The sequence below is a fragment of the Peromyscus leucopus genome, chromosome 1 (assembly GCF_004664715.2).
Source record: "Peromyscus leucopus breed LL Stock chromosome 1, UCI_PerLeu_2.1, whole genome shotgun sequence".
Lineage (NCBI taxonomy): Eukaryota > Metazoa > Chordata > Mammalia > Rodentia > Cricetidae > Peromyscus > Peromyscus leucopus.
Genome location: NC_051063.1, coordinates 29,172,171 through 29,195,080, shown reverse-complemented (window position 1 = coordinate 29,195,080; position 22,910 = coordinate 29,172,171). Strand labels below are relative to the sequence as shown.

The 22,910-nt window shown below is 39.9% G+C and overlaps 1 protein-coding gene across 3 annotated transcripts in view; it reads left to right on the top strand.

Moving 5' to 3' along the window:
* The window catches only part of Atrnl1 (attractin like 1), a 590,535-nt gene that overhangs the window by 357,740 nt on the left and 209,885 nt on the right, over positions 1-22,910 (top strand). For 2 of the 3 annotated variants that reach the window (XM_028880975.1, XM_037205779.1), the window contains exon 27: positions 11,915-12,022. In XM_028880975.1, the coding sequence (XP_028736808.1) occupies positions 11,915-12,022 (108 nt within the window). Of the gene's footprint in view, positions 1-11,914; positions 12,023-13,030; positions 13,351-22,910 lie in introns of those variants that run through there. The other variant, XM_037205772.1, reaches the window with a different exon arrangement.

Below are 22,910 nucleotides of genomic sequence, written 5' to 3'. Positions count from 1 at the left end.
TGACTCCCATGCTCTGCCCTGAGGAAGGGAAGTGACACAACCAATGTGTAAATGTGGACACAGTCAATGGCGCCATTAATCATAACCAGTGTGTAAATGTGGACACAGTCAATGGCATCATTAATGAAGACATTAGCCTGATATTTTTACTTTCTCCTCTTCAACTTCTTCGGGATTCTAGGCAGGGACCTCAATAGTTCAGTTGCTCATTTCTGGATTTTAGTAGGTGTCTGGTTCCAGAGACAGGGCTCTAATAGGGTATTAAAGAATTCATTTCTTTTCTTTGATCCATTTAAACTTTTTAATCAACCTAGTTGTAAATGTCTTAGTTATAAAAATTTAGAGTTTTGTGGGCAAATTAGTAAAGAAAGAAATATGTTGTATAAGAAGAGAAAGAAATTGTAGGTTAATTGTTATATGGTTATATATGTTTGATGATTTTTTAAAATGCCATGAGTCATAGTATTCAGGAAAACTCACCAGCTAATAGGTGAAGCAGTGAAGATTCCAAGAGAGAAGCTACAAAACTCTAGAGAGCATTCTTGAACTGTGACATTGAGTCAGGAAAGCCCCTTAGCCATCAGTTTTTGAGAGGCTGGCCAAGATGAAGTAGAACCATCTCCTTAACCCATGCTCGAGCCTCCCTCCTCAGACTCCATGTGGACAGTGTTTACTGTGAGTAAAGGGTGACATCACAGAATTTAAAAATAGAGGGAAATGTACCTAGCTTCCTAAGTGGGAAACTTTGTTACCCAAGACTGCTCCTGAATCCAGAGTAGACTCGCACTCTGTGGTTTTCAATAGTATACCTTATCCACTCTGTCTGCATCACCACAGGGAAGGCGTCCTGGAATGTGAGGAGGTCTGTATCAACTGGCGAGTGGCTTTTAGAATTTGCTTTGGGTCACCAGTAAGTTTGGCAGGGAACAGCCATGGTGGGTCTCTGCCTATCTGATCAGGAGATAGAGGTCAATACAAAGGACCATAGAGAGAGAGAGATGCAACACACCCAGAGGCCAGCAGCTCACAGAGAATTATCTACTCAGGAAAATTAGGATAGCAACTACAATTTTAAAAATTAAAAAATTCAACTATCAGTAGGAAGTTCTGATTTACTTTAAAAAAAAATTACACCTCATACCAGTGCTAACTGGGGAATACTCATCTTCACAGTTTGTCTAAGGAACCCTGGGGCTGCTAATTAGGGCCAGCAACAGAAGAGGGAGTATAAAAGGAAAACAAAATATACCACCTCACCACCTCATCTCAGAAAAGAATACAGGTTAGTCTGGATGATAGAAACAGTTCTGTCACATTCTAAACCAGTCAGGCATATTACAACATTATGTTCATCTTAAATTTTAAGAGAGACCTTCGAAAAGAAGACTGAAAACTGATACTCTAGAAATACTTTTGCCCTACTCATGAAACTTGAGTAAGCCCCTTCAGGGCAAGACCATATGCCTGGCCCCCTTCCCAGAACACAGAGTATTGCACAGATCTCTGTTGCATAAATACCTAATGAAAAGTGTTACAATGTTCCATCTGTTTGAGTTAAAGGTGTGAGAAAATTTTCAAATACTTAATGTGTGCTTCAAGAAATTTTAGTAAATTACTTTAGTAGTATCTTTCTTAATTTTAGTGATCCAAAAAGATCTCAAGGGGAATATTGTTCAGTGTATGAACCCAACATAAAACTTGCTAAGAAGTAGTAATTTTGGACCCTTCCCAGTAGGTGATTTCATGCCTGATGACCATGTATCAGAGAAGACAGAGCACTTTTGACCATGCTGTATTGTGAATGTTAGATGAGATAACTCCTAGATTCCTTTTCATTTTAGAAAATGAATTATTGCAGTGAGTCTGGTATGAGCATTGCCTCTCATATATTCCGATTTTTGTGCATTGAATGGTATTCCAAAGACTTTAAAGAAGCCATTTACACTGATTGGATAATCTGTTCTCCATCAAACCACCCTTCACGTTTAAAATAGAAGCAACCAAAATTAAGTCATGGTTCCCTTCACAAAATATTAAAGGCAAAATTCTGTTCATTTATCACTACAACAAGTCAATAAATATCTTGTATATTTCCCAAGACATTTTAAGTTGTAATTAGCAGATAACTTAAAAAAGAAATAATTTACCAAAGAAAGAATCATTCTTTCAGTATTGAATTGAAAAATAACTCCATTAACTAATAACAAAATCATCACATTTCCTTAAAAAAAATCAGAACAAATATTTAGAGTTAAGAGGAAATGTCCAGTATTTAGATCATTGATGTGTCTGCAGAGATCTAAGCAGCTCCTGAGAAACTACAATATTATAGTCATAGATGACTACAGCATTCAGCACAGACACCCTGGAGGGAAAGGGCCACTGAAGGAGTGATGCACCTCCAGTCATAGGTTTCAGGGAGAGCAGCAGGTCACTGGGTGGCTTCTGCTGTGAGTCACTGTTGTGTCCCACCCTCCAATGGGTTCACTGGGTCATGTGGTACACCTCCTGGAAGTGACATATCTGACCCTAAGCCCTGAGGGTGCTCTACCTGTGGTTTTCCCCCTCAAGTTCAGGTTTGAAAAGTTACATTATCCAGGTTCTCATTTTTGCTCTTTAAGGAGTCATCCGTATTACACATCCATTCTGAGGATGTAGCTTTTAAATGACCTTTCAGTGCTCGTCCCTTTGCTCATTTTGATTTGCTCAGATAAATTACAACCACCTGGCCTTTTGTATTAAAGAAAGCTGCATACAAAACTGACCTTTTGCTACTTATTGGGAGAGGGAAATTCATTGTGTTTGAGATTAACTGCTGTTACTGGTTCCTTGGTGATACATTGAGCTACTTTATTTGAGAATGTAGACATATTTCTTGTGCCTTCTGGTTTCACTCTACTTCCTACTCCATAGCATTGGACTTTCTGAGTGATATAAAGAGAACCTTTGTTTTAGGAAATAATGAATCTGGTTTGTTTAGCTCCCGCTCCTGAAGATTTAAAGACATCATTGTGATTCCTCTCCACATTGATAATCCTCTAGTTACCCTCTGAGCGGTATACTCCTTTCATTCCAGCTTGTGAAGACTCTCCATGTCTTACATCCGAAGCCCAAACTTACCTGGCCAATTCTGCAGTTGCTGATAATTCTGAAAACATCCTTCTCTGGCTTCCTTTGTTATATTACCCAGCATCCTTTTTGCTCATCTGTACTTCCTGGCTTCGGTGTCATTGTATTGGGCAGTGTGGCTATTTCTGGAAAGCAGTAGGTGGGGCCATTGTGCATCATGCTCAGTACTCCATGCACCAGCAGCGTTGAGTTGGGATGGCAGCCGCGACACTGTAGTGACAGGACACTCGTGTTGGAAGTGAGGACGTTAGGTTCCTGTGGTCAAGTGAACCGTTCCGCATTAAACTGCTGTGCTTTGGGAGTGCTTGCCCTCCGTGTCAAGGACTTGACGGCGCCACGTCTTTCTTATTGGACTCCCTGTGCACTCTTGCTACAGGATTTCCTGCCACTTTCTCTTTGCCCAGCCACTTTATGTTTTCCATCACAATTTTTCTGTAATAGTTGTTTTTATACAGTAAGGTGAATAGGCACAACTTGTATATTTAATCAAATATGATTTTTAATTACCAATAATTTTAAAAATAGGCAGTATGCATTGTGTAGTTTGTTCTTACTTTACAAAGTGGGGGGAGTCAAAAGTTCTGTCTTTGAGTATTTTGTTCTACTTCCCACTGTTCCCCAGCATGTGTGACCTTTCGTGAGGCAATGTTGACTGTTCGCCACTCTTATCGGTCTCTCTTCCTTCAGTGTGATTCCTTCCGTCCTGAAATAAGGTCATCTTTGACTGATTCTGTCATCTATGTCAACAAAGACAGGGTTTGAAATCTGCATTTTAATTTTTCATGAAGTAACCTTCAAAGGGTTTCTGTGGGCTGCTTGGCATGCCTGAGCACTGGGTCCAGTCTTCAGGTCTGAGTGAGAGAAATGGCAGGGGTGTGGGGGAGTGTGAGGGAGAGCTGACCACAAGACTGCAGTGTGTTCACATGCAGTTAGGTTTTTGTTTGCTAAGATTCTTCTGGAAGCTCTCTTGCTTTCAGCTGTGGAAAGCATAATCCCTTCAGAAGCAGAAGTCGTCCTGCCTCCTTCCAACAGGTGCCGCAGAAGAACTACTATGCTTTGATAGTGTGCAAAACTTGATGAATAGACATAGAATCACCTCCCACATAGATTCTGAGAGCAACAACTGGCACATATAGATGATGTACGATATGTTTAATTAGTGAATAATTATAGTAAAACCTTTTCCTTATCAAATAAGTCCAAATGTGAATGAATTCACCATCTACAGAGAGATTTATGCTTCAGAAGAGGAAGGAACACAATTCAGCTTGGAATTTGAGTCTAATCTTTTTCAGGATCGTTCTTTAAAATGCTAAGCGAGGAAGAATGTCATCTGTTTCCATTCTTAGTGAGATTTCTTGAGAAAGAAGCAAGAGTTGAGAATTTTCCTCTATTTGTTAATATATGTAGACATCTTGTTGTTAATACATGATGAGCAGTTTCATCATTGATGGACAAAATAAATAATGCTGCCAAGCACTGAATATAAATAAGCATATGCAGGAATACCATCTACATAATCAAAGTTTTACATGGTAAAGTAGCCTCACTATTAAGGAAAACGCAAATTGTCTTCTTTGATGAAAGGCTCAAACTTTGGCTTTCTTTATGAATGAAATCTGTACCCACAGGAAAGGAGGAGTAGAAACAGGCCATGCTAGAACATGTTAGAGATGGCAAAACTCCCAATTCTTTCAAACCTATTCATTCCTAATCTACTTTAACAGGATAAGAGACATTACCAAGTCTATGCAAATTCTATAGTATATATGGTAAGTGATTGGGGTCCTGGTCAATTTCAGTTGCCACTTTGGCAAGATCTGGAGTCACCTAGAACTGAGTCTCAGCAAGGCACTGTCTAGATAGGTGGGGTGGACATGCCTGTGAAGGACTTTCGAAGACTAACCTTGAAAGTGGATGGCACTGTTTCTTGGGCTGGATGGACCCCAGAGCAAATGAAAAGCAGAAGGGATGATGTTGAGCACAAGAATCCATCCCTCTGCTTCTGGACTAAAGGAGCTCATGCTGCTGTTACAACCCAGCATTGTTAATACATGATGAGCAGTTTCATCATTGATGGACAAAATAAATAACGCTGCCAAGCACTGAATATAAATAAGTATACGCAGGAACACCATCTATATAATCAAAGTTTTACATCACAGCGGCAGAAAGGAAACTCAAGCAGCAGCTTTGGTAATGCCAGCTGTATGGTCAGTGTTATCCAAATGACAACAGAGACTTCCATTGACTAACATTTATATTTACTTACATTTAAATGACAAACATTTATTTGGCCTCTTACTTTTTTTAGACTTTTTCCTGTTATTGATTACAGTTTCTCTTTCTTCTACTCCTTTCAGTTCTTCCCAACCCTCCCAGTTCCACTCCCTTTCTGTCTCTCTTAGAAAATAACAGGCTTCTAAGAGATAACAACCAGACATGACGAAACAAAATATAATAAGAGCAAACAAAAAACATCACATTGAGACTGGACATAACAACCCAACAGAAGGAAAAGAGCCGCAAGAGCAGGCACAATAATTAGAGACCCACTAGATCACAAATGCAGGAGTCCCATAAAATACTAACCTGACAATTATATTATATATGCAGAGGACCTGATACTGACCAGTGTAGGTACTGTGCTTGCTGCTTTAGTCCCTGGGAGCTCAAATGCACTTCGCTTAGTTGATTCAGAAGGCTGTGTTCTCCTGGTCTCCTCCATCCCCTCTGGCTCTTACACTTTTTCCACCGCCTCTTCAATGGGATTCCCTGAGCTCTGAGGGGACTTGATGGAGACATCCCATTTAGACTCTCTCTCCATGTAGTGTCTGGCTGTGGGTTTCTGAATCTGTTCTCATCTGCTACAAGAAGAGGCTTCTCTGATAATGAGTCACTGAATAAGGCACTGATCTGTGAGTATAGCAGAATATCATTAGGAGTCATTTTATTGATCCCCCCCCCTTTTTTAAGACCAGTAGTGTTTGGTTTTATCCTGGGTCTCTGGGCTGTCTAGTCTGTGGTTCCTGGTCACCCCAGTTAGTGTTGGGTACGGGTTCCATCTTGAGGAGTGGGCCTTATGTCAGATTAGACATTGGTTGGCGACTCCTACAAGTTCTGTACCACCATTGTCCTAGCAGATCTTACAAGTAGGACAGATTGTAGGTCAGAGGTTTTGTGGCTGAATTGGTATCTACATTTCTCTTTTGGTAGCCTACACAGTACCTTCCCACATCAAAGACACTAAAAACATAGTGGTGAATGTTCCATATAGGTATCCACTCCACTTTTCCATGTTCAATGAGTTGTATGGGTGTTATCCTTGGCAATGGGGCCCGCTCTCAGTTTGTGGAGAGCAACCCATTGTCTTAGCAACAGTCAGTTGTTTTGGAATTTTCATGGGACCCCGTTGGACATACAACTCAACTAAATGCAACCCAGTCCCTGTACTGAAAGCCTCATTTGGTGACAAGAGATGGCCAGTTGGGACTCCATACCCCTTATTACCTTATTAGGATTGCCTTCATATATTTTTAGGATGTTTCCACTTTACTCGTTTTACATACCACCTCTCCAATGCCCCTCAATTCCAGCTGTCTCTCCCTGAATTCCCTCCCTCAATCCTATCCCCTCTCCCCTTCTGATGCTTCCATTCTTGTTACCACCCACCTCCCAGTTCACCTGTAAAGTCTGTTCACTTTCCACCTCCCAGGGAGAGAGATCCGTGTGCTCTTAAGTTTGAAGCTTGAGTTACAGTGTGTTTACTTTGGGCTATAATCTGCTTTACTCATACACACATTCACGACTCTATCTTCACACCCTTGATATGACCCATAACACATCTGTATGTCTGAATGTATCTGCTAGATGATGTGTTATTATCATTTTATTAGTTATGTTTTGATAGCAGATGTAGAAAGGCCCTTCATTCTTGTCTTTCTTCTGGTAGCAAGCTCACAATAGTAAAGGAGATGTGACGTGTAGTACATCTGAAGAACCCATTTGGAAAATCTATAGTCTGGCTATTGCCCATTGTGGACAGCATTTTTTTTTAAATAATAAATAAAGAATGAGTAATTTTTTAGACTTTAGTGAAAGTATTTAATTTTACTAAAGTTAATAAGTATACCATTAAGAGGCCACAAGACATGACTTTTTTCAAAAACGTGTATCAGGAATAATCACATTGCATAATCTGAAGACCAAAAAAGCATAGAAAAGAGTAATCCAGACAACTTGAATGAGGTCATCTGTTATGACATGGGTACTAGCATCAGAGTCTAGAAAACCGGCTTCAGACTGACGGAGTAAAGGCAGAAGGACCCGTGGACAAGATGGAGTCTGAGCCTTGCACCTTGCAGACTTAGTGCTAGAAAGTGGTAGGCTGTCCTTGTCACCAGCCCAGTGGCCTTATGGAGGCACTCACTGTCTTCTTCACGGTAACACTGGGAGGGCAGAATCACCAGGTTACCTGGGCTGTTGCCTCATATTAAGTATGCTGCACTAATATTCAACACCCTTCTCACCCCCATATTAAGTATGCTGCACTAATATTCAACACCCTTCTCACCCCCATATTAAGTATGCTGCACTAATATTCAACACCCTTCTCACCCCCATATTAAATATGCTGCACTAATATTCAACACCCATCTCACCTGTCAAATTTAGAAACCTTTGTTTATCAGAATTTGCAAAGTCCAGACCAATATAAAATCTCTTTAGTGACTTCCTTATCTTTTCAAAAAATCTTAGAAATATTAATACATTGTGATGACTATGAATTTTCTCCCATTATCTTTGTAGTGTAGCAGAAAAGTAGATGAGGAACAATAGGAAACCTGATGTGAATTTTCAGAACTTCTGATTGAAAAAATGTTCCTGTATATACTATAATATAATACCAAAGGATGGGTCATAACTTTAAATGGTTAATCATAATTACATCATTTTAAATTATTTTCAAATTCATTATTCATTTAAAAAATGAAAGTGAATTCCAACTACTTGTTTTGGGGAATGAGAATTAGGTAAAAATAATTTTTTGCCTGTGAGATGATTCTAGTAAAAGTAAGGAAATAGGAAGGATTAGTGCCATTCTGAAATAATAAGTAGGTTCATTGGAAAGTGTACCAGGTGTGGCTGACCACCTCTGTGATCCCAGTGCACTTGTGAGGTTGAAGTCGGTGATTGCTGAGTTTGGGGTCAGCTTGGGCTACATAATGAATTCCAGACCAGCCTGGACACAGTGTAAGATCTTTTTCTCAAATTAAACATATAAGAGAGAGGGGAAAGGAGAGGAAATGAGAAGTAATTATTAATTTCAAACTTGGAGTAGAATAAAAGGACTTTGGGATGTGATAGGAAGGACATCTGGGGACCTGCACATGACAGAAAGAGGTGGGAGCTGTGAGAACAGTTAACTCCAGTTCTGTTACTTACGTTATGACTCTTTACGGTATCCTGTCCTTAAATTTACTAGACTCATATGCCTTGCAGTATTTGAAAGTCAGCTATAGGAACTGGGGGAATGACACAGAATTTTAAATAGGAGCATTAAGTAGAATTATCTTTATTCATATAAAGATGTATACATCTGATGTATATATGTGAAAAAAGTTGTCAGTTTAGGTCTGGTGTTCATATTAATTTTTAATTCATGGTGTATTTTATAGCAGATATTTTATAGCAGATATTCAATACTAAAAGAATTATTTTGGACAAATCAATGATCCAAAGAACATCTCTTTAATTTTTAAATGTTTTTACCAGCAACATTTGTTGCAACACGATTATCGTCTACTGTGATGCGATCAGTTTGCTCTGTGGTTTTCATTGTTCTGCTGAGTAGTTGGCAGTAGCAGATCTTGTGTAAGACAGATACATCCTTGTAGATGTATGAATGCTAAACTGCCTCACAAAACCAGAATTATGGAAAATAAATTCCAGAATGTCTTAAGAAAGTATTTTATATTTTCTCTTGGTTTTCTGGTTGAGTTTTATCATTCTTAGTCACAAATGGCAGAGAACTGTTCCAAGTCTAGTTCAATAATGACATTTCCAACTGTCTCATAAAGCAGCATTTGGTAAAATGCAGGCTAGAAGAGCCAAATGTGTCACCCGTGCTGAGGAAAATGGCACTGTGGTAATTAGTGTGCCATCTTCAAATACGAAATTAGTGTTTCAAGTTCAGCACAGTAATTCTGAGCACTCGTGGCCAGCAGACTCTGTGCTGAGCGGTCTATGGCATCCTGTTCCGCCCCAACTCTCAACAGGAAGATCTTAGTCATTCCCATCATATACAGAGGAAGGACAAGTTGTTTGAAAAGCTAAACTATTTGGTCATGGTCCAATAGAGAGTGAGTAGAGAAGATGGGGTTGAGAACAGGTCCTCTGAGGGACGGGTTAGGGCCCATTAGTCATGCTCCACAGAAATGAGAAAAATCAAGGGCTAGTGAGGCTGAAGTCGTGTTGTTGGCATCAAACAAAAGAGTGAGGAGAGCAGCATGCAAGTGGCTGGGTTCCTTAGACAGCCTTTTAAAACTTGAGTTGTCAGCCCAGTTTGGGCAGATCCTTTGTCCTATAAAAATTGAGAAAGTAAGGAATCCTGTTACTAATTGGCAGGGACAGTTGTTAAGGACGAAGTTGAGAACCAGAAATTAGTGGGAAAGGTAATTGCAGTGTCTTCTACTTTATTCCTTTAGAACATCACACCAAGCGGAGTGTGTCACGAGAAAGCAGTTTCCTCTCCCAGGGTTCACAACCAGAACTTTACTGTGTCCCTTAACTAGATCTTCAGCCCCACTCGGTGGACCAGAATAAATTCATTCAGGTCTTTACAAGCAATTAAACTCAAAGCTCAGAGAACAAATCTGAGTCTTAGAATATGCTTTGCATTTTACAAATAAAACATTCAGAATTGAACAAGTATCAGAGGCAGTTTTTTTTTTCCATGTTGATTTTGGGTGTCACTGTGATACACTGCATTCTGACATGCTTGGTCTGGAGTACTTATCTATGGCATCACAATTTGTGGCAATGAATGTTTATTAATTATATTCTGTAAACCCTTTGTTTAAGAATTCAGCAAAGGACGGGTGATGAAACAGAGCTTTCATTATTAAAATCTCTGTCATAGGAGATATCATTTATAAGCCAAGGAGAGGCAGATAAATGGAGGACACCATTAATTATAAATCCTAGACAATTCTGTGTGGACATAAACTTGAATTTACATTTTCTCAAAGTTTCCTGTGTATTAATCTTGGAAAATAGATTGCACGGCTATGTTGTTGGGGTGTGTGTACAGGGTAGCATCTGCAGTGTTCTGCCAGGGACACACAAGTACATACTACCTCTGTCTACACTATGGCTTGCTTGGAAATAAGACCATGTTTGCCTTCTGCACACATGATTTTAGCCACTCCTGTCGAGAGAGGTACAAACCAAGTTCTATTTGTTAACAGCCGTATATAATAACCCAATGGTAAAATTTTATTAAAGTAAGTAATTTCTAATTTGTACACCTTTATACTTTAAACTATACTTATTATGAATTCATTACATAAACAAAGTGTAAGTTAATAAGTTAAACTACTACTCATTAGCAGTTTATTCATTCTGTATAACATCATCAGGTAAATGCTCTCTTTAATCATAAGAAAGCTAAGCCTTAAATTCTGTTTATGCCCTGTGTTATATGTGTTAATGCACAAACACTAGGTAACAAATTGCCTTCCCTTATTGTGTTGCTTCCTCATCTGCAAAGGAATTTTATGAATGATGCATCACAAGACTTCAGCCATTTACATTCAAAGACTGGTGGTTAATGTTTTCACCTAATGCCTGAGAATCTTAAAGATCTCCATAAATAATGAAGCCCTTCATTGTGCTCAAGGATTCTGCCTTCTCCACTGATATGATTTTCTCCTCATTTGAAAGAGTATTTAATTGCATTGCCCATCCTCTTTAATATTTAATAATAATTTTATTAGCTGTATAGGATGAGAGGGACAAGATCTGTGGTATCTAGTGCTGGTCATCAATTTTTTCTTATCATGACTTAATGAATATTATAATTACAAGGAAAGGCAGAAATATAAATTAGCTTGGTAGTTGGTTGGGACTTGCAAGCTGAGTGGGTTCAGCTAGGCAAACCCGGCATAGGCACAAATTCCTAGTGGTGCTCCCAGGGCCTTGCGCAGATCATCTGCACTTTAATAACGACACAGGCTGTGGGTAAAGATTTGAAGACAGTCAGTCACAGCTCCTGCTGGTGCCACAGCAGCGGACAGGACCTTAACGACACACAAACTTAGTCTTAGCAGGTGTATGTTCCTTGATCTCTTTTAATGTATTTTGACAATTTTCCATTTTCATTCCTTAAACATTTTTGATAATACTTTCCTCTTTGCTAACACAAATGCATGGGTTATTTTGAGTGGGAACCTTACTATACCTGTCACCATAATAGTACTTTTTATTTAAGTAGCACCTCATACCTGAGGTTTTCCAAGTGCTTTTGAGTACATTTTGTTGGGCCTGTGGGTGGAGGTCAAGAGAAGGTTGTTTATAGATTGTAGCACCATACACTTCATGCGTCTGTGAGGGGAAACCAGAGCCTGGGAGAAGGTAGACTTTGTCTTCAGCTTTTTAGATGCATATATATACAAAACGGTTGCTAGATTTTCAGTGCCATTTGTTCAGAAATGAAAACAGATATTGTTGCATTTAATGTGCCTTTAAGCCTGTTTTAAAACAGATCATTTTTAACCCCCTCCAGCAACTGCTTCGAGAACGGCAGCAGATGGCCAGCCGTCCCTTTGCCTCTGTTGATGTAGCACTGGAAGGAGGAGCCGAACAGACAGACTTTCTACGAGGGCCATTAGAGGTAGGAACAGTGGTGCTGAGGGGACCAGTGTGATTTGCATATTTATATTGCCTCTCTAATCTGCATCTGCTTGTGAAGCCACACAGAGTCTGATTATCTGGAGTTGACAAGATTCAGCCACATATGTTATGGTATTTTCAAGGCACATAGTTTTAATGGTATGACATGAGCTGTAACAAAAGCCACTGGAGAGTCTATTAGCCTAGGCAAGAGTGACAGACTGCTCACCTGGCAGCCTTTGCCTGACAGATAGGAGCTGAAGGAATTTAAGGTATAGTTACACTGGAAGAAGCTGAGTGCCATAGTTAGTCCTCAGAGGACCCTGTGGCCCCTACTGAACAATTCACATCCATCTTTATTAGCAACATTTTACTGCAAAAGGTGTGTAGAGATGAGCTGCATTTTAATTACATAGTTTAGCTTTTAAAGTTGAGTGTAAAATATCCTGGATATTTTTATTTCTGGAGTATGACGATTATCACACATCTGTGTTGCATGTGCAGAAATAGAGAGAAATGAAATAAAAAAGTGTTGTGTGCATTTGAGTGTGATGTTGGAATCTGAAGTAAACTGAAATCATGACCTTCCAAAGCTGTTGGAGGAATTCTAGTTTAATTGTGTGCTTACTTGTTTGTGCATAGTTTGTGCACTGTTTAAGATGTAAGCGGAAGAGACTCTAGAGTAGACATCTTTTCTTCTATCGTTTAGAAATGCTACTATTTGACTAACTATGTTATCATCAGATTTTTTTCCCCCAAGAAAGGGAGGAATTCAAAAACAGAGTCATCCTAAAACCTAGGTACAAATATATTTGATTTTGTCTGTAGGGATAAAGTTTTGTTATTGTTAAAAATTAAACCCAAAGTATACTTCACGAGTATAATAGAAAACATAGTTTTTGGATCAACTAAAGTATGTGTGTGTGTGTGTGTGTGTGTGTGTGTGTGTGTGTGTGTGTGTGTTACATCAGTGTGTTGCTTCTGTATACTTAATTTTTTCTTGCTCTAGATCAAGGTGCCATGGAAGATTAGAGCATTAGGAGAGGTAGGTACATATCTTCTATTGCTGAGAGAAATTAGAAGGCAGAATGTACAAATGAAATATATAGCAAATGCTCTAATTTTGTTTTGGTCCCCTGTTTCAAATAATGTTATTCTAAAAACTTTAAAAATGAGCAGGAAATCTAGACTGTTCAAATCTAAGTCTCTCTTGTCACCAGTGTGACATGTTCAAGTCATGGGAGAAATCAATGTAAGTGACTAGAAGCAAGACTGAAAGAAGAATGCCCGGGGAGGGGAAGATGGCATCACAATCACATGCAGCTGCTCAGTGGCTCCTTGAAGGAGTACTTGGTGCGCATGTGTTGAACATGTGGCCTTTATTTTTTTTTTTTAATTTAAAATACTTCCCTGGTAGGCGCTCCAACACCCCTGGGTTTGCAGCTTCTCTCTGTCCTTGTTTCAGCCCTGTTCCTTGTGCGTTAGGTTTCTCTCCCCAGCCTGCTCCAAGACTGTTTTCATGGATGCTCACACTGAAAACAGCACTGTCCCCCAAGGCCTGCTTCTGCTTCTCGGGTATGTGTGTGTCGGGGGGTTGGGGGGAGGAGTGTGCAGGACACCATTTTCTTTATGATTTCATTTCTTCACTTCTGAGTATTGTGTGTTTCCTTTTCCTGTTTTTCATAGTACCCCATATTCATCAGTGGCCCATAGAAATACTTGTTTCTCCCTTGCATTTCTAAGCCTTATTAATACATCTTTCCCTTTAGCTCATCTCAAGCAAAATTAATACAATAGTTTGTGCATGATACCTTTCTGCTTCCAAATATTGAAAGTAACCGGACATTTTAATATAGATATCATCAATGAACTTCTTTATTATAGCATGTTTAAATAACAGCAAGCATCCTTTACTCTTTGCATTTCTGATTGCTCCCCTAGTCACAGAAGAGATGCACGTAAATTGATGTAATTGCAGAGTCTGCAGTTGTGGTGGGCAGAAGTGGATGCTTAGGAGTTCAGTGGCCTGCATGCCTGGCTCCGAGTCCCACACCATGCCATGCATAGGGGCATGTCATCTCTGCAGGCCTGGCCTGGGGGACTGCTTCTGCCGCTTCCTGCCCCACAGCAGCTGGTGAGGGATGTGTGCATCTCAGGCCAAGGCACTAATGCCTTACTCCTGTGTAGGCTTCCATTTCTTCCCACGAATGGCCCAATCACTTGCCTGCTTTCTTTGTGTTTTGAGACTTTGGAGGAATTCCTGACAACGTCTCTGAGATTCATCAGTTTTCCTCCCTCTTCCATGTAGTCTCCATGTCTAATGTCAGGGATGATGGTGAAAGTTCCGCTACCCGTGCCCTTCAGGAGCGGTGGCAAAGTTCACTCTGTACCATGCAGATTATGCCAACACTGGGATTCTTAGTTTTCTTTCTGGTATTATTGCTCAGTTCTCTAAATAACCTGAATGCCTTTATGTTTTTTATACCATTTCTCCCCAGAAATTCAGCTACAAGATATAGAAGGGAAAAATAATGACAGCTAGCTCCCATTTAGCAGGTCCATTTTATCTGGGGTTGAGTTCTAATTATAGAAGTGTATTTTTAGAGCCTGTTGAGCTATAATTCATATAATATGCAGTTCATGCACTTAAAATATATACCCTATTGTTTTTAGTATAAACATGGAGTTGTATAATCATTTTCCAGATTAATATATAATATTCCCATTTGCTCTCATCAGTTTGGGACTCTGTCTATGCTGTGGACTGTGAGGAACTACAAGTTTATATTGTGTTGTGTGCAGATACTGTATTTCTGACTGTTTAAGGCAGGTTGCTGTGCTGTCCAGGCTGGTTATTCAGTCCTCCTGCCTGAGCTTTCTGGGTGTCTGGAGTACAGGTGTGCAGCATCATGCCCAGCCCTCCTATATTTGTTAATAAAGTTCCTCAGCTGATAGATGTTTGGACTGTTTCTATTTGGGAATAGTCTTGATGACACTGTCATAAATATTACATAAAATACAGCTTACTTTTGCTAAGTTCAAGATTATAATCAGTGGACGTTGAAGTTTTATGAACTGTTGAAGACTGTGTTGGAAGGTATAGTTTCTCTTTTGAAAATCATTGATCTCGAGTGGGGAGTTTCTGGGCCATTCACCTGATGTACGTCTGTCTGTTGGCGGCACTGCCACAATGTCTGGATTATTGCAGCTCTGCGGTGTGTTTGGAATCCTCCGACTCTGCTCGTTATGCAGTTACCTGGACTCTGCATGTCCCTTGAAATTCCATTCTGCTGAGAAACACTGCAGTTCAGTAGATATTTTTAGAGCTTAAACTGGTTGTTTGCTCTTTCTGTTAAAAGTAAACATCCGAGTTGCATCTCTACAGCTTGATGCTAATTTCTTTCGTTGGCATCCTTTAGAAAATAAGTTGAGTTTTTAAGATTACATTTTATTTCCTGTTTTTTCTGCTCTTTATAGTAATTGCTACTAATTAGAAACTTTTTAGCTGTGGTTTATTTATCATTATTGCAGAATTCCGAGAGCTGTTTCAAATCCCTCTGTTTTAAATACATATAATGGCACAATGTGGTTTATTGATTGCTTACATGGCTAACTGTGAAACCTGGGGCCATTGTGGAATCACATTAAAGGATTTATTTTATATGAATTGAGAACCAAAGTACTTTAAATTCTTATGATAGGTTTTTCTTATAGTTCAGTGTTAAAACCCAACACAATGCCACAGGTCAGTGGGCTATTAGTGTTATGCAAAAAATATTGGTTATTCATAATGTGGTTAGCTAGACAGTGAATTTGTATTAAATTAAATATGACTCTTACCTGCACTCTTGAGATTCACATCAGAATGGTCAGGTGAAAATGTAAGGTAGAGTGGGAGATGATATCTTTTATATACCTGAGGTTCACCATATCTGGGGTAACTGTGCACTTCTGTTCACCATATCTGGGGTAACTGTGCACTTCTGTTCACCACATCTGGGGTAACTGTGCACTTCTGTTCACCACAGATGGGGTAACTGTGCACTTCTGTTCACCACATCTGGGGTAACTGTGCACTTCTGTTCACCACAGATGGGGTAACTGTGCACTTCTGTTCACCACATCTGGGGTAACTGTACTCTTCTGTTCACCACATCTGGGGTAACTGCACTGCTGTGCATGAGCTCACAGATTTTGTAAGTTGTTTAAATACTGAATCTTTAATGGACTCTAATAGTTCAACCCCCTTTTGATTAAAAGACAAAACATATTCTGTAAATAATTACTCTACGTCAATCATTAGTAGGTCTGACTCATGTTTTATATTACCAGGAAAAATAATATCTACCATTCAAAGTCTAGTAAATGCATCTAGAATATGAATTTACCTGTCACCACACTCTGTTAACTGATTTCACAGATAAAGGACTGTTTTGTTGTAGTTGTTTGATACATGGCATATTTTTGTTATTTTTCTTCCACATGTTGGCAAGTAACTGACTTCTGATATTAAAAATTTCCTTTGACTGTGTGTGTCCAATGATGTCAGTTAAATGACACCTAGGATTTTTTTAAATAAATTCAATTTGGAAAAATTTCCATTCAGTGGCTGCCTTAGAACTTACATTGGTTGTTTACTTCTCCCTGTTAAAAACAAATATCCCAGTTGGGTCTCAGCAGCTCAGTGCTAGTTCCTTCCTTTGATGTCCTTTAGAAAATGAGGGAGGTCTGCAGTAGGTTTGTGTGGGATGCTCCCTCCGTGCTAGGCGCTGTCTGGGCACTGGAGGAAAGGAGGAGAACACAATACAGATCCTGAGTCCATGGAGCCCATGTTCCAGGAGGAAAAAGTCAGCCTTGGAAAGTTAAGTACAATGCAGAATCGGGAGGCCAGGAAGAAGACGACATGGGATTGCGAATGCTCTGGGGATGGGGGAGGCACTGTTAGACAGGCTGCAGTCAGAGCAGATGAATTGAGAGTGGAAGAGGGACAAGTCTTGACAGAAATGAAGATGGAACTGTGTGTGTTTCCTGTGAGGAGCATTGCGGCCAAAGGGCTAACAGAGTGAGTCCCTAAGGCAGCCTGCCTTGCAGGCCTGTGACAGCACTCCTGAGGACCCCGGTGTCGGGAGATGACTGTGTGTTTCCCAAGTAAAGAGAAGAGCAAGTGTGGGCTCTCGTGGGTATACTAGAGGCCTTTAAATGACCTCTTTGACTTCTGGAGGGAGAATTGTGCAGAGGGCTGGCTCCATGAAGCTCCCTGGGGAGCAGACACTGAGACTTAGTTTGTTTGGTTCAGAATGAAGAATAAGCTGGTCAGGAAGGGAAGAACGAGGAAATGGAGGGCAGCCCCTCACAGCACCATGGGCAGCTCAACTCCACTGGGGAAACTAGGGAGCCAGAACAAAACTGTGTGTCCCACTCTGATGCCTGGTGACAGCACTGAGGGTTTCTACTCTATTATCTGCAGTGGTTACCAGGTGAAGGGTGCTCCTCTGGAGGCCGCCGAAGCCTCCGGTGAGTTACCAGGTGAAGGGTGCTCCTCTGGAGGCCGCCGAAGCCTCCGGTGAGGAAATGGGTTTGGGCCGTTACAAGCTGGGGTGGAAAGTAGCTCAGTCCTGCTAGTCAGGGTGAGGGCAGAAGCGGCGTGGTTCTTTAGATGTCTGCAGGAACTCAGGCCATTGCTGGTGGTAACAAGGCCAGAGTGTGGACTGCAAGCCGTGAGATGTGGTCAGACTCTGAGCCAAAGTGGTTATGATGAGTGTGATCACTCCATCAACGTGATAGTGGATCTGCGTGCGTGAGGCCAGGTGGGGTTCCCTTTGGTGTCTGTCTGTCCGTCCGTGCGTCCCCACAAGTAGTGCAATACATGCTTTTCTAGCGAAGGACAGAGACATGGAAGAGCGCCTGGATCTTCAAGTGACGTGGAGTTTCTTTTCTTTTCCTTCCTTCCTTCCTTCCTTCCTTCCTTCCTTCCTTCCTTCCTTCCTTCCTTCCTTCCTTCCTTCCTTTCTAGCTTTTTAGATTTGATGTCACAGAAGAAATAAAATTCTTTGTCACAAACAAGTTACTCATGGATATTAGGTTGAAATGAAGACTATGTTGAAAATATATTTTCCTGTTCACTTCTTTTTAAATTAATTTATTGTGTGTATGTGTGTTTTGCCTGCTTGAACATCTGTGTACCACCTTGCTGCCTGGTGACTAGGGAGGCCAAGAAGAGTACGGGGTCCCGTGGCACCAGAGTTAAGGGGAGTTGAGAGCCACCGTGTAGGTGCTGGGACTTGAACCTGGGTTCTCTGGAAGAGCAGCGGAGCCATCTCTCCAGCCCCTCCCCATTCGCTTTTGTGTGATGTCCAGTGGATGACAGTTAGGTCACCGTTTATGAATCTGTACTTATCATTGAGAATCTCTCTATGATGTCACACTTTCTCCTTAGGATTCATTGTAACTACTTCTAGCCAAGTGCTCCTACTTCTCCTGTTATAACACTGACAAACTAGGTAACACCTTAATGATGAACCTTAAAAGACATGTTAGCTAATTTGTAAGGTGATATTATTCCTTATACATATTGATATAAGCCTTTCTGTAATTGTGTACATACAAAGAAAATACTAAAGTAACAAGAAAATTGAAGAATACAATCTGGGCTCCTTTTTGTTTATTGAAGTTGATTTCACATATGTTCAGTGCTCAGAGTGCTACCACATAGGCCAAGTTAGTGTCTCCAACCACACTCTAACCTCAGGAGACAGACTTTGGGGGTTTTAGTGGAATCTTGGTGCTCTGTCACCTTTCACCCACAATGGTTGATCCACATTCTGAGGGCCTTTAGGATTTGTTGACAAACGTTAGTGCTTAGGTGTATGCCAGGCATGCATATAGGGTAGTCTCAATCATATAAATGGGGATGTATATGCTAAGGGAAGATACCTGCCTTTGATCTTCCTAGGTCATGGAGAAGAGTGAAATATTTGATTGGAGTTTAAAATGGTGTTTTTCAAAATTGGTTCATATACCATACCAGTCTGATTGAAAGCATTAGTTCAGTCTTATTACAATGAAGAACCCAATAAGACAATTAGAACTCATAGTTAAATCAGTAAGGTTACAGAATATAAAATAAATATCCAATAGTAAGCAACACTTCTATATACCAGTACCTAATTTGTTGAAAAACAAATAAGGACTAAAATCTCATTCCTATTAACTGCAAAAGATATCCATGGATATATTTAACCAAGGAAACAAAAGACTACTGAGTGAATATTATGAAAGACTAATGAAAATAAAGGTCTAAAAATTGGAACTATCTACTCTGTTCACAGAGTGGAAAAACTGACATTGTTAAAAATGTCTATATTATACAATATGATTTACAGATTCAATGAAGTCCCATCAAAATTTTAATTGTACTTTTTTAGCAAAAAAATAAATATTTGAAGGCATATGTGGAAGTACTTAACCGCTAATTGAGTTTTTGAGCAGAAAACAAAGCTACAGGCATCACAGTACCTGAACTGTAGGGTCAGAGTAATGAGGACAACATGATTGTGTTGTCTAGTCCTACATACGTCAGTACAATAATTGAGAACTGAGAGATAATCCACGCATCTATATTCTGATGATTCTTGACTTTAAAACCACTCTGTGTTGGAAACAGAACAATTATCCCCAATAAATGGTTCTTCAAAACTGGATATCCGCCTGCAGCAGAATGAGACTTTGCCCATATCACTAACCCTCTCCAGAATCAACTCAGACCAGATCAAAGTCTTAAGTGTAAGACTGAAACCACAGCACTGACACATGGGAAATACTCAGTGTCAGTATAATCTGCGATGGCTTGGATAAGACTCAAAGGCAGGGGCAACAGAAGCAAGAGACGGTGCTGTGTCAAAATAAGATGTGTCTGAAACAGAGTGAAGAGACGGGCCTTCAGTGTGGGAAAGTTTTCAGATTATGCATCTGACAAAGAAGCAATATTCAGAATATATGAAAGACTGAATGCCAAAAGTCCTTCAAATTCAATCTAAAGAAAATGAGCTAATTGTGTGACTTGTGTTCTTGAAAGAAGAAATTCTGGTTGTCAAAAAATTTATGAAAAAATGCTCAAAATCATTACTTGTTAACAAAATTAAAATTAAAATTAGTGAGATGTGGTATCACCCCAGTTATATGACTTTTACCAACAAGATTAAAGATAACAAATATTACTGAAAATAGAGAAAGAGAACTTTTAAATGCTATTTATCAGAATTTAATGTAATTAAAATTAATGCCATTTTCATGGGGGAAATTCTTTCTTAAAACACTAAAAATAGATCTTTCATATGATCCCAGTGTGCTACTTATGATCTTATACCCAAGAGAACATGTGCATATCAGATGAATTAATGCCTCTCATGTTTATTGCAATATTATTTATATGAAGATATGGGAATCAACCTTGGTACATGTCAACAGTTGAGTAATGAAATGAGGAATGGATATGTGACAGAATTCAGCCACAAAAATGATATTCTACTGTTTATATCAACTTGAAGGGACTTAAGGCATTTTGTGAAGTGAATGAAATAGTCAAGACACAGAGAAGCCAGTGCTTTTGTGTTACGTGTGGAGACTGTGAACGTGATTTAAAGGTTGAACACTGGGAGAGTCAAGAATGAAAGAGTTAGAATTGGAAGATTGGAAGCTTGGGTTAACAGGCACCAGAGAGTTAGGAATGGGAGATTTAGAATTGGAAGATCAGAAGCTTGGGTTAACAGGCACCAGAGAGTTAGGAATGGTAGAATTAGAATTGGAAGATCAGAAGCTTGGTTTAACAGGCACCAGAGCACAGTGTGACAGAAGTGAATGCGTTATCGTTCAGGTAACGCAGTCACAGAAGCAGAGCCTGTGCTTTTGGTCACGTGATGCATTATGTATTTTATTAATAACAAGGAGAGGACCTTGAGGACTCAACATACAGCAGTGCTGACGAGATACAGGCAGGCTGACTGAGTGAAGCTTGAGTTGGATTCGTAAGACCTGTATGATAGAATGGGAGAACTGACTCTCTCGAGTTGCCCTCTGGCCTCCACTTGTGTGGACATGCACACATAAACATACATACATACATATATACATACATACATACGTAATGCATGCATACATGCATACATACACACACAGACACATACATATGCATATTCACTAATACAAGATAGATAATAATTTGGGAAGAAAATGAAAATCTTAATTACCCTGACTTGGTTATTACACATTATATACATATACACAGTCCTAGATACTTTACTATTGCCATGACAAAACATAACCAAAGCAATTTGTTGAAGAAAGTTCATTGGAGTCCACAGTTTCATGGGGTTAGGGTCCATGGCCGTCATGGTGGAGAGTGTGGCAGCAGACAGGCAGGCGTGGTGCTGGAGCCTAGCTGAGAACTCCTGTTTGATCCACAGGCTGGAGCAGAGAGAGAAAAACTGCCTGGCATGGGCTTTTGAAACCTCAAATCCCACTGCAGTGGCACACCCTCCAACAAGAGCACGCCCCCAATCCTTCCCAAACAGTTCCACCCACTGAGAACCAAGCCATCAAATGTGTGGGCCTTTGGGGGCTGTTCTCATTCAAAGCACCATAAACATATATAGGTAGAATAATAAAGTATACGTGGGTAAAATAGTTTAAAATGTGTTCAGCCTATAAATTATCTGTTGGGAAGTTATTAGAACAGGTAGCAGTTCTTGGGTGGCGTTTTGTCTGTGTCTAAACAGGACTGAATATCTAACACTCCCCATACTCACCACCGCTCTCTGGTAACAGTGAACAGATTCCTCCACTCAACACAGTCCTTCTGCAGTCTGAAACAGCAAGCTCAGCTTCTAGCAAACCCTTCTATACTCATCCCTGTGTATGCCAAGATGTGTTTGATATGTGGACATAAACTAACATTGGCTGATATACATCCTTTACTACTGTTAATACAGATAACTTAATACCAGCATCAGGTAATACAGATTTGCCAGCAGCAGGGACACTCAGTGATCATAGTTTTAGATTATCTTGAAGCATTGTTGTGCTTCAATAGTTATCTGATTTTTTAAAAATATTTTATTAAGCTATCATTCCCTAAGACAGTTGTTTTAACATTAAATTTGTGTTTCTTTAATATATTTTATCAAGTTTCATATGGAATGTTATTAATTTATTTGCACTTTTCTTACATTATGTACATTAGTAGATCATCTCCTGGTTTATATCCTCGATGTAATAACTGGCTGTAAGAATTCCATAAAATTCTATTAAATCAAATACATACTGTTATGAAATAAAATATGAGATATTAGAAATGTAGAGCTAGATATTTTATCAATATATGTAGAAGATAAGAAACCAGTAATGTTAAATAAACATCATGTCTCCTCATAGCATGCTTTCTTGGAAAGTAAAGCATCCTGCCCCAGGACCCCGCACCCTTCTCTTTGTCCATGGGGTGGGCCACCTTGCTCTCTGTGCACTCTCCCCCTCGTATCTAGCCTCACCTCAGATTGGGCAGCCATGGTCTGGCCACTCTGAAAGCAAGAGGCAACAGCTTTCCCTCCTGTAAGCTGCTTCCCTGGGCTGTGTTTTCATCAGTGAGGGAGAGGTGATTAACACACGTGCTTCCATTTTACCCAGTGAACACAACCATCTCTGCACGTCACTCTCTGTTGCTCCCCTGATGGACAAGAACTTTCCTTTCTGCTAAAACTCTTACACTTCAGGTCAGAAATCAGTGACTGAGTAAGTAGGCGGAAACTTATGAGGAGCACTAATTTAAGGTGACAAGGATTTCTGTATAATCCTGATGTCCCAAAGAAGTCTAGACGGCATAAATTTTAGTATAAGCA